We start from the raw sequence: 11,436 nt of genomic DNA on the forward strand, positions 1-11,436 counted from the left end.
TAACCCCCCCCCCCCCCCCCCACACACAAAGAAGTGCTAAAAACAGTCTGAAGTCTTGTCACAGGTGTCTCGGTTCACACAAATGTCACACAGAAGATTAAGACTCTGTAATGCTAATATTCTTTTAACACAAAGGCAAGTGACAGAAAGAGACCCAGTAGAAACTTGAGCTCTGGAAAGTCAAAACGAACTGTTTACAAGTTCATTAAAACTCTTGTGAACTTGACTTCCTTTGCCACGCGCAACATAACCAAAAATTATGTAAAAATCATAGGCGGCGAACTCTGGTTTGGATCCAAGTGGTTTCATAATCGACGAAACCCTTAAGCAACAGGGAAAAGAAAAAAAAAAAGAAATCCCGCTCCCAATTAAATGGGGAATACGATGGTCTAGGCACAAAGAGCGCAGTAGGCCAATGCCCAAATAGATGATACAGTATACAAATATGTGTGCGACTTAATATGGAACGAAACTATAGAATCTTACAAACAGCACATAAGCAGTAGAACCACATGTATAGTATAACTATATGCAAAATAAGCTGTGACAGTCAGGTACAAAACCAAAGCCTGTAAAGATCTCTGAACTAGTTTCTGCCTTTCACAAGAAAACAATCTGCGCTTTCACTAGTCAAATCACAGGGAGCATCTGGGAACACCAAGCAGGTTTTTTTTTTCCTCTTGTATGTTTGAGGTTAATGGTTCTGCAAAGAAGCCAAAAACATCAAGACATTACTAAGGCCATTAAGAATATATACTCCAAGCACCATGTAAGACACAGCTGCTTTTTTTCGGAAAGGCAAATAGGGAATAGCTTTGAAAAAGTTAATTATAGGTTCAATAAACAAAACAAGGCTTTGCGTGTGCAACCTGAAAGGGTGCGGCTTTCCGCAGAGGCACAAGTGTAAACTATGCAGCATCTATGATCCAAAACCGATGTGTGCCAATGATTAACTAAATCATGAGACAAACCGTCTGAGAAAAGGTACTACTAAAACCCAAGTCTCATTGGGTTCAGTTCTACTGGTTCAAAGTGGAATTACAAATTGCCATATATATGTGAATGTAGATATAATAAAGGAATGATGAAGTGTGTGTTGTGGAAAACATTTGTCCACAGTGATATAAATTGTGGAAGGCTTAAAAGTTTGGTCTTAAGTGACAGTCCTTTCACCTCCTCTAAAATAAACCAGCCTCCATCAGATGGTGGACTTGGAGAAAGACACTCTGAGGTGATGGTTCTCTCCCAGGTCATGATTGTGAAATTTGATCAGAGACTCGATTGCTTCCTCCACAGAGCCCAACTGGATGAGAGCCATTTTTCGGTCTTTCCTGAAAAAAATAAAAATAAATTAACAACATTGTAAGACTTCCAGGAAACACCATGACTACATCTGTAGAACTCAAACTTGTAGAATGTCTTACTGGAAAAACTTAAAAGCCTTAACCACAGCTCCTGAACTTAGAAACAAGCCTCTGAGATGATCCTCAGTGACGGAAGGTCTGCAAAGAGAAGACATTGGTGTTAAATAAGACACTGCTAAAGACTGCCAAACAGATTGGTCTAAATTTAGTTGGCTCACGGTATATTGGAAAGATGGAGAGTAGAGGAAGGGGGGAATATGTTGGAGTAGTTCTTGGAGCCTGGCTTTTTGAAGCGGTGAAGAGGAGAGTTGCTGTAGTCCTTGGTGAGCCCCTGATCCTCATGGCCTTCACGTGGCAGCTGCACAGTGGTGTGTTTGGAAAGAGTGACCCGCAAAGCCTTCCCATACAGCTTCTGCCCATTCAAGTGGCTCATGGCTAAAAAGGCCACGATAGGTTAGCGTTGCAGAATCAAGCTCCATTGAAAACTTCAAGTTACTAATAGTTAAAATATGAAGAGCATAAATACCTAGCTGGGCTTGGGTTCCATCAGACATCTGCACCAAAGCATTCTCTTTCTTGTTGAATAGGATCTTCACTCTCATGACATCACCATACACACCTACCAAAAGATAAGATAGCTACATAAGGACATGATTACTTTATGACCAAATGACTTATTACAACCAAAGACTACTTTTCACTTTAGTATCTAGACAATTAAGTAATTTTATGGCTAAGTAAGGCATACATTACTGTTGGTAAGAGACTACATTTCTATTTTGGCCCATCTCTACAGGACCTGGCTTTTTATCTTTACAAAATTCTATTAAAACAAACACAGATTTGTCTGTTTTGGAAAGATGTACTCCAAAAGTAATCTTGAATGGTTTTAATACTATATTTTGGACTTGGGGGAAATATGTACTTCAACTCTGATGACGAACAAAAAAAAAATTAAAAGAATCAAACATACAGCTTTAAGATTATAAAATGCAATATTCAATATGGCTTTTTTGAGAAGGCATGGCATTTACAATAGGCAAAAAGCTGCAACAAAAGGCTTTAAAATTGGACTCTGGACTTATCCTTGGCCCACTTGCTGTTATGTCTCCAAACTAAGCAACTAATATGAACATGATATATAACATGATATATAGCTGTTGGCAATAGATATTTAGCATCTGCCAAATGAAGGAGCCCAAAAAGCTGCAGCTGATACGCAATTTCCTCTAAAACCCCACATTTCACATATACAAACCAAAATACACATCTTAGATGAAGTTAAAATATGAAACAAAAAGGGTAATAAAAAAAGGAGATGCCAATGATAACATACCGAAAAGAATAAAGAGGCATTGGGGCGTAACGCTCTTAAGACAGCAGAGGAAGGCAGCGTAGGGAGGAAGGGACAGGAAAAGATCGGAGGCAGGACAGTGGAGGTTGAACATGTCCACAGCGAGGCAGTTCCACAGGAATGGCAAAAAACGGTGGTAGGATCATGAAGGTGGGTGATATTGTTCATGATGAAAAGGTGGGAGAAGGGTAGAGGTAAAGGAGGAGGATTATCCAACAATGTAGTGGTGGTGGGTTGGGGATGTTGTTGTGTGTTGGTTGTACAGCAGAAAAACAGTGTATGAATCCAGTATTGGCATGAATTGGGAACCATATCGAGTAGGTAGGGAGTTTAAAATATTACAAAAAACAAAAGTGGTGTAGTCAGTTTGCAAAAGATTCCAGGTCAAAGTATTAAAACAATAAAAGGGGGAAGGGGAATGGGGAGGGAGAGAAACAAGAAAAAGGAAGTAAAAAACAAGGTCAGTATACACAAAGAAAAAATGTAGTGTTCCACTTAGCAGAACTTGCTAAATTAAATGCATTTCACTATAGGAACACTAAGGAAATAAAAAAAGAAAGGAGAGAAGATTAACAAATGAAATACAGAAAAGTTAGAGACTAAACATACTCATAGCTCTAAAGAAATACTAGAAACGAAATGTTTTAGATGGCTTCAGACAAGAGTCAACAAATCGTCACCTTGGAATTATAGGGTTCTATCTGCAATCTGAGCAGTTTCGAGATATTGAACTTCAAAGTTTTTGGATTTCATATAGTGATATGTGGAACAAGTCTCTTTCATACATCAGTCCCAAAATGTACACAACTAAAAAAAAACCCCACTACATAATGTAAATAAGTTGTCACAGAATACAAATAACTTGACAAATGGCAGATAGAAACTTTTAATTCCAAGGTGGCAAAATATTAAGAAACGGTTGACATGCATGTTTGTATAATAGCAAATAAGCTTCCACACTGTCATAAACACACAGTACATGATTTGAAGAGCTACAGAAATAAGTATTTTGTTTATCACTAGATGCCATCTAATTTCATTTCCCACCAACACTTTTTATTTATTTATTTTTTAAATCAACTATTTTTACAGTTCTACTAACCAAAATCGCATCTGGCTTGCTAAAACAAAAAAATCAAAAGGCTAACAAACTAACAGGTAAGTGAATCTAAACAAATTTAAAAAAAGGGACTAACCTCAGGGTTAAGGTTGCTGACCAGCATGACACTGTTTCCTCCAGCGGTATAACCTGAAAGACTCAGGCGTCCTGCAGCAGCCGCTGCAGCGGCGGCTGCCGCAGCACCAGGAACACCGAGCGACGCGAAAGCCCCAGCAGGCATACCCTGCAGAGACAGACCTGTGGGAGGGACATGATATGCTGAGAAACTGTGCCACTGCAATCCAGAGAGAACTATTATAAGGGTTGTGACTGACCTGCTGCCTGCTGAATGGCAAACGTTGGTGGAAAACCATGAGCCCCAGCATATGGTGATGCAGAGATGATACCAGGAGCAGCTGAGAGAGGAAAAATGCAGTTTGTGATTTTAGGCATGTTAAACATGCCACTTATTAAATACAGCAATGAAGTAGTAAATCAAGTTTTACTCAAGGCAGCTGCAGCCATCGTCTGTGCATTGAGGGAGGGTTGACTGTCTCCTGTAGGCAAGTCAGGGCGAGTGTAGTCCCTGCTCTTATCGTTGTTGTACTTAACATTCAAGCTGGTGAGCTTAGAGAAACTGATGCGAAGGGTACAGCAGGCATTGTAGATGTTCTGTCCATCTAAAGACTGTTGAATGTTAAGCCAAATGATTACAGGGTTCAGATGGGATTTAGTAGCCCATTCATCCATTCACATATTGATCCACTGTGCCACTCACCAGTTTTGCATGCTGAGCAGTCATTCCGTCTGAGTATTGGACCAGTGCTTGGAACTGGTTGTTTTTGGTAAAGGTTATAATCTTCAAAACTGTGCCAAACTTTGAGAAGATCTTAGTAGAGGGGATTAAAAATATATTAATAATGATGATAATAATTATAGTTTTAAAGGCCTGGAAATAAATCTAGCATTTTGGAGAGCATTTTCCCCTCAATTTAGTTTGAAGGACAGTTAGTACCTGGTGAAGGACATCAAGAGTAACTGGATAGAAGAGGTTTTCAACAATGACTCTCAGCACTGGGCTCTGACTCCCCATGCCTGCTCCATCAACCGTGCTCAAAGACATGCTTCCCGTCTGGACCGCATTCACCGCCTGCAGTGCTGCCTGTGCTCTCTATGGGAATTGAGGGGGCAGAGCACAAGTACACATTATCAGTCGTGAAAGTCATTTATATTGAGTAATTGCCCTTGATCAAATGCCTAATGTGATGTAATTTGTACTCACAACTTGGTTGGGTGAGTTGTCAGTCTTTAGCTCCTTGTGATTGGAATACTGCATGTAGATCGGGTGGTTGCGGATGACAGGTGTGACAGAGGAGTAGTAGCTGACCATGGTCTGTGCTGACTCCTCAGTGTTCATCTCCAGGAAGGCCTGTGAGGAGATAACAGAATAAGACCAGGCACAATCATGTACGTCAAAGCAGGGTAATCATATTTTGTGGGAAATGAAAGGAAGCAGGGATTTTTACCTGGTTCTTTCCTTTCAGCATCAGAAGGTTGGTCACTTTGCCAAAGGGAAGTCCCAAAGAAATGACTTCGGCTTCATTTATGTCATTTGGCAGTTTGCGTACATGAATGACTCGTGAAGGAATGCCTGGGCTTCTGATGTCCCCTTTGAACTTCTTGCTGTCATTACCATTTGCTGACAGAAAGAGACCGTCTCAATTTCATTTCATTCTCAAGAACGTCAATACATATTAAAATGTCTGGGATCAGTATGAATTTTTTACCCCCCCCCCCCCCCCCCCCCCCAACAGTAATAGTTTAAATTATGCAACAACATTCCTGTGATGGCAATGCTGAATTTTCAGCGGCCATTATTCCAGTCTTCAGTGTCACATTCCTCAGAAATTCTAATACACCAATTCGCTGCTCAAGAACACATTTCTTGTTATTACTGTTAACGTTAACAGTTGTGCTGCTTAATATTTTTGTGGAAACTCATACATTTTTTCAGGATTCTTTGATGAACAAAGTTCAAACAAATAGCATTTGTTTGAAATCAATTTGATCTACTTTTGATAAAAAGAGTCATAAATGCCTACCTGCTCCAGAGCTCATTATATAAGGGCCGTTAGATATGCAAGAGGAAAAGAGTTCGTCAGATCCCCTCTGAAAAGACAAGGGAAGTGGTTTATTAAGCAGGACGCACTTACAAGGTTAATAGGACACTCAAACCTCAAAACAGAAGAACCCAAACACACCAATACCAAGATGTAAACCATCTACAGTAGTGTTAGAAAAAAAAAAAGGTCACGTTACTGACAATGATTGTAAAAAAAAAAAAAAAAAAAAAAAATGAGACGAGACATTGCCATAATTTTTTTTAACAAAAAAAAAGAAAAAAGAAAAAGAGGCACAGGCCTGCAAGGGTTAAATTATCATCGGACACAGAATTATAGAAAGTCATGTGACAAAGAATAGCATCCACCCAACTAGGGATGCACGATATATCAGCCACCATATCGGTATCGGCCGATAAATGCTAATTTTTTCTGTTATCGGTATCGGCCCGATAAGAAAATTTGGCCGATATCTTAAAGCCGATAAATAATGCATTATTTCCTTCAGAGACACTTCAGATGCGCGCTGTTCGTTTGCAGCCTTTTGTGCAATTGTACGTTGTAATATTGCGTTTATTTGATGTGTATCTGATTTATCTCATATAGAACGCGTTTGGTTAAGTTAAAAGCGCTTCAGTTTACCGGTGATAAACTCAAAAAAATAAAGAATTATCAGTTATCGTATCGGCCAAAATTTTCATATCAGTGCATCCCTACACCCAACCATCATCTGATTACACAATCATTAAGATGTCGCAATTGGAATCCATTTCCAAAGTGACAAAAATCAAACAATTTTCATTGCCTAATGGTTACAACTACAACAACAACTCTTGGCCCAGGCATCTACACACAAGAGAGCACTACACAGTTTACTGCTGGTAAAAGCAGAACAAAGAAAAAAACTCAAACAGAGGCAGCTGTGTCCTGCCATAACACTAACAAAGTCTCTCACTCAAGGCCAAGCTGGAGCCACTTGGCTGGCCAATGGAGCAATGAGCAAATCATTCAGCATTACTCTCTTAATAAACCACTTCAAATGGCAAGTCTCTGCTGAAGTGGTCACATGCGCTGGATAAGCCAAAGCCTTTACACTATTACCACAATGCGCGTTCTGTTCCAGCCAAAAGGAAAGTATTGTTACCAAAGCTGAACGCCTGGTCCTCGGGATGATTCCCCCCCCCCCCCCCCCCCCCCCCCCCCCCCCAGTCTACTACAAACAGCCTCAAGGGCACTTTACCACACCCTGGATTAATACCTTAAACACAGCCCCAAAGGCTCAATAAGCAGCCTACAGCATAAACGGTCAATAATATTGTACTGAAGGAAAAAACAACTGGATACGTGGCATGGCATTTCCTCAACAACAACAAAAATAAAAATAAAAAAACAAAACAAAAACAAAACAAAAAGGACATTATATTCCTCCCAGCTAAAACCTGCAGGAGTCAGGTTTCAACATCACTTGCACAGAGCAGTTATGACAGGAAAGCCTTCTTTGGTTGAACCATCCATTGTTTTGAGCGAGACATCCACCCAACACCAGCATTTCCTTCCTCTATTTTTAACTGCGGGGCATTGCAGATTGAGCACTCGATTAGGACAGGGGGTAAAAAAAGGAGCCGAGAACCATGACTCCTACATTGGTCTCTAGGAGCTCAAGACTTGCAGGTGCCAACATGTTTACATTCATTGACAAAGTGCAAGCCTCCTGGGTGAGAGCACAGTGTGTTGAATAAGGGGGTCAGGGAGACAGGAATACAACCACAGCATTCCAGCCACAGTAATTAGTGCTCAGACTCCGACAGGGCTGAGATTCAATCTACTACATCTCTACTCCTCCTCGCATGTGAGAAAGACATCAGGGGAAACAACAGCAGGCAGTCTCGCCATGCACAAACACATGCAAATAAGTGTGGGGAGAAAAAAAAAGCAATATTGTAAACAAACTGTATGGAGCAAAATTGCTAGTTGCAAAATATAACAAGTAGAAACTAAATTCCCCAGGTTACAATTTATTAATTGTCTACAGAACAATTACAAGATTTTAGTGCAGGCTACTTCTTTCACCTTTGGGTCATTTATCACAGTGATTGTTTAAACAGCAGGTGACCTTTGACTAGAATAATTACAGTTGCAGGATCAAACGCAGATGGGACAAGAATTTCAGGCTCAGCAATTTAGAGCAGTTCCCTCTGTCTCAGCAATTTAGAAAAAAAGAATGAGGAACGTACAACCTCTAAAACCAGATATACAACCTAAACTAGTATTGTTACTGAACACCCGCAACAAACAAATATGAAGAACAAATGTGAAGGAAAAAATAAAATGACATACCTTTGTGCCGACTGTTATATCATGGACACTGCTACAAAAAAAAAAAAAAGGTTAAAGAATCAGAAAATACACAAGTGTAGATGCTCAACCACAACTGATGGCAATGTAGCAAAATAAAGGGCTATGCAGTATTTAAAGTTGTGATGTATCAGAAGCAGGGACTTTTTTTTTCTTCTGTATTGTGACGTAAATCTGAGTGAAATGGTCTTCTGAAAAAAAGTAGGGTGGACACTTGGTTCTACCCATCAGTTAAACAATAGGTTTAAATGCAGTAAATAACTGGAGAAGTGTCATTTCGTAGGAAAAGTAACTTACGATTTTAATAAATTGAGATTTAAAAAAAAAAAAAAAAAAAAGTGAATTTTCATTGTTGACTTCGCACGCATACTAAAAAAAAAATACCAAATCACTGTGCATCACTAACAAAATCAGCAACTCTCACTGAAAACTAATATCTGTTCAACTCTATGCTGATAATCAGCAACAATGCAGCGACTAGCAATGTGAGTGCAGACAGCACTGCCACAGAGTTTGATACAGCGACTTGCCATCCTTCAATGATTTCATCAGTGTGAACAGGACTTAAGACCAATAGGTGCACTTGATACAAAATTGTCATGTACTAATGTAGATTTATATTATATATTAGATTTATATTCACAAACAGAATATGGGCCCAGGAGAAACAACAGACGGCTGTTGTACAAAACAAGAGAACATTTTAAGGCTGCACCTTCTAGGCGGCAACCTGATACACAAGAAAAACAGTAAAACAAAGCAGGCCTATTAAGCCACTCTTTCTGCCAATCAACGGTATCAGTGTTTTCACACTTTTCTTGGAAACATATCTTGAATTTTTCAGTTTAGGTCAATTTAGGTGACAATGCAGTACAACCAGTGCATATTTATAGAAATGCAAAACTTACTCTATTTCAGTGACGTAACTGGATCCCAGAGGATACAGATCAGTGTCTAAACGGCTGCAGAAGACAAAAAAACATTTTTCGCATAATGTTTTAAACCTGTACGTTTTTCTAACTGCCACTGAATACAAAAGGAGATGTTAGGCCCAGTGACAGGTCTGTTTCTATTTTAATGAAGAAATACGTTCATGAAGGTTTGAAACGTGGTGAGTAACATGACAATTTACATTTTAGGCAAAATATCCCCTGCGAATATAACGTACCTTTTATAATCAGCACAAGCGTGTACATACTTATAACTTATTTTTTTCTGATTATACTTACACGTAAATAAAACGTTACTACTCAAGCATTTTATTTTTCTCAAAACCTTTTTAAAATATTACTTCTGAACCACGGGTGACATTCTCCGCGTCATTATGTAACGGTTACTGTAATCGGACTTTCGTACGTTTCTCAAACGTACTTAACGTTAGTAATGACTGAAAAGTATTTAACATGCATCGACAATACAAACGAGTAAAGCTAGAATAAAGTTGAACTGGCGTCGGTTTAGCAAGCTAGCAGGTAATTAGCTAGCCACCCAACAACAATGCGGAAACGGAGACACGTTGCTTGCGAAATACTGGCAGTTCTATCGCTTCTGCACGTTACAAGCCTCGTTTGATCCTTTTTGCTTGCGAGTGCGGTTAAAAAAATCCCGTGGCTCTAGTTCGCTTGTGTTTCGTGAAACTGCCTCAACTTCACGACTTGCAACAGGTTGCTGGTCAGTTTGGTCCAACTTTTGGTCTCTTCCGGCACGGGAGACATGAAGAGCGGCTGAGACGAGTCAAAAATCACCATTTCCTCTTCAATTTATGTCATTTAACCCACTTTAAACGTGCATAGCGTATTAAGTCACAACTATGTATAAAATATCCAAAGACAAAAACGTGTTTAAGGGGTAACACACTTGGAATGAGGGTATTTTCAACTTACCCGTCCATGGCACTACACAAAACTACAGGTTGTCGTAGACGGGAGGTAGACCTGCTAGTATTTCTTATATCCTTACAAAATGGCGGAGGGGGGATTGACGCTTTCTGATTAGTCAATCGACCCTGGAGCGCCGAGTGTGGGAGGGACCTCAAAAGTTCTTCGACAACAGGATTGGATAGAAGGGCTGTCAATCTGGAAAGGCGGTCGAAAAAAGTTAGCGAAAACTTTTCCCGGTTGCCACCATGAGAAATGAAGTGGAGGAGTGAACTGTGCTTGAACCCATTATCAGCAACGGCAAGGACGAGGCTGTTCAGTCAAAGAGAAAAACAGTTTCACATGACGCATTGCTAACATATTTCATTTGCTAATAAGTAAAATTTAAATTAAGTAAGATTATAATGATATCGGAAGAAAATAGAGATTTGGGTGGAAAAGGCATAAATCAGCTGTTATTAAGTCTAAAATTTAAATGACTCTAGAAAACCTAGACACTGAGCAAATTAATTGATCAGCATTAACCACTTCTAGCACATTTAATTGTTTTACAATATGGATTAGTGTGAATTACAGGGATTTCACCCCCAAAATTAAAATGTTCCTTCTGAGTAACACAGGAGATATTCTGAGAAGCGTATCAGTGCTTATCCAGCGCAACCCTCAACAAAAAAAACACCTTTGCGTTTTCACAGAAGAAATAAAGCTTAGAAAGTGTACAACACTTGATTTGGAACAACACCGGATGAGTAAATGATAGAATTGTTATTTTTGGGTGAGCTGTCACTTTAACATATGCCATTTTGTCATTGAGATGAATGACGAAAGATAGCCTAATTTACCTAAAATCATCATATTGTTACTACCTATGTATTCAGGTCAAAATCTTTGAGTGATTTATCTACCATCTTTGTGGAATGCTAATATAATCAGCATTGTCACTCAAATGTATGTGCCTGGGAAAAGGTTTAATGGGTGGGCCTCCCCTTCTTCAGGCCCAGTAAGCCAGTAGCCTATACCGTAGCGTAGAGGACCACAATGGGTCCCACGCATCACAGGGCCCAGGACAACGTTCTGGTTGTTCCCCCTGACACCAGTTCTGAATATAACATGACAGTAGTAGAGAGTAGCATCACTTTAGCCTACAAACTTCTGCTTAAAGGTAACCAAATTAGATTTCAGCCTGCAGATGGCAACCTTCATAGACTAGAACGGTTTTTGAGGCTCACATGGGTCCCTTTAAAATGCGTTTTTTTGACAGGATATC

At 39.6% G+C, this 11,436-nt stretch overlaps 1 protein-coding gene across 1 annotated transcript; it reads right to left on the reverse strand.

The window, feature by feature from the left end:
• Positions 1–677: 677 nt before the first annotated feature.
• On the reverse strand, positions 678–10,247 carry ptbp1a (polypyrimidine tract binding protein 1a). The gene is made up of 16 exons (XM_016295072.1): positions 10,176–10,247; positions 9,201–9,254; positions 8,275–8,305; positions 5,920–5,986; positions 5,344–5,516; positions 5,100–5,246; positions 4,833–4,988; positions 4,596–4,706; positions 4,324–4,504; positions 4,153–4,233; positions 3,915–4,075; positions 2,701–2,734; positions 1,891–1,983; positions 1,583–1,799; positions 1,425–1,502; positions 678–1,331 (listed from the first exon to the last, which is right to left on the reverse strand). The coding sequence occupies exons 1-16, from the start codon at positions 10,181–10,183 to the stop codon at positions 1,199–1,201; spliced, it is 1,725 nt and encodes a 574-aa protein (XP_016150558.1). The 5' UTR covers positions 10,184–10,247; the 3' UTR covers positions 678–1,198.
• Between the last annotated feature and the right edge of the window lie 1,189 nt (positions 10,248–11,436).

The sequence above is a fragment of the Sinocyclocheilus grahami genome, unplaced genomic scaffold, assembly GCF_001515645.1.
Source record: "Sinocyclocheilus grahami isolate Dianchi unplaced genomic scaffold, SAMN03320097.WGS_v1.1 scaffold329.1, whole genome shotgun sequence".
Taxonomy (NCBI): domain Eukaryota; kingdom Metazoa; phylum Chordata; class Actinopteri; order Cypriniformes; family Cyprinidae; genus Sinocyclocheilus; species Sinocyclocheilus grahami.

Coding starts and splice junctions, on each gene's coding strand:
- ptbp1a (XM_016295072.1), bottom strand. Junction 5,987..8,274: donor ATATAACAGTCGGCACAAAG/GTATGTCATTTT, acceptor TTGTCTTTTCAG/AGGGGATCTGACGAACTCTT. Junction 5,517..5,919: donor TATAATGAGCTCTGGAGCAG/GTAGGCATTTAT, acceptor TCTTTCTGTCAG/CAAATGGTAATGACAGCAAG.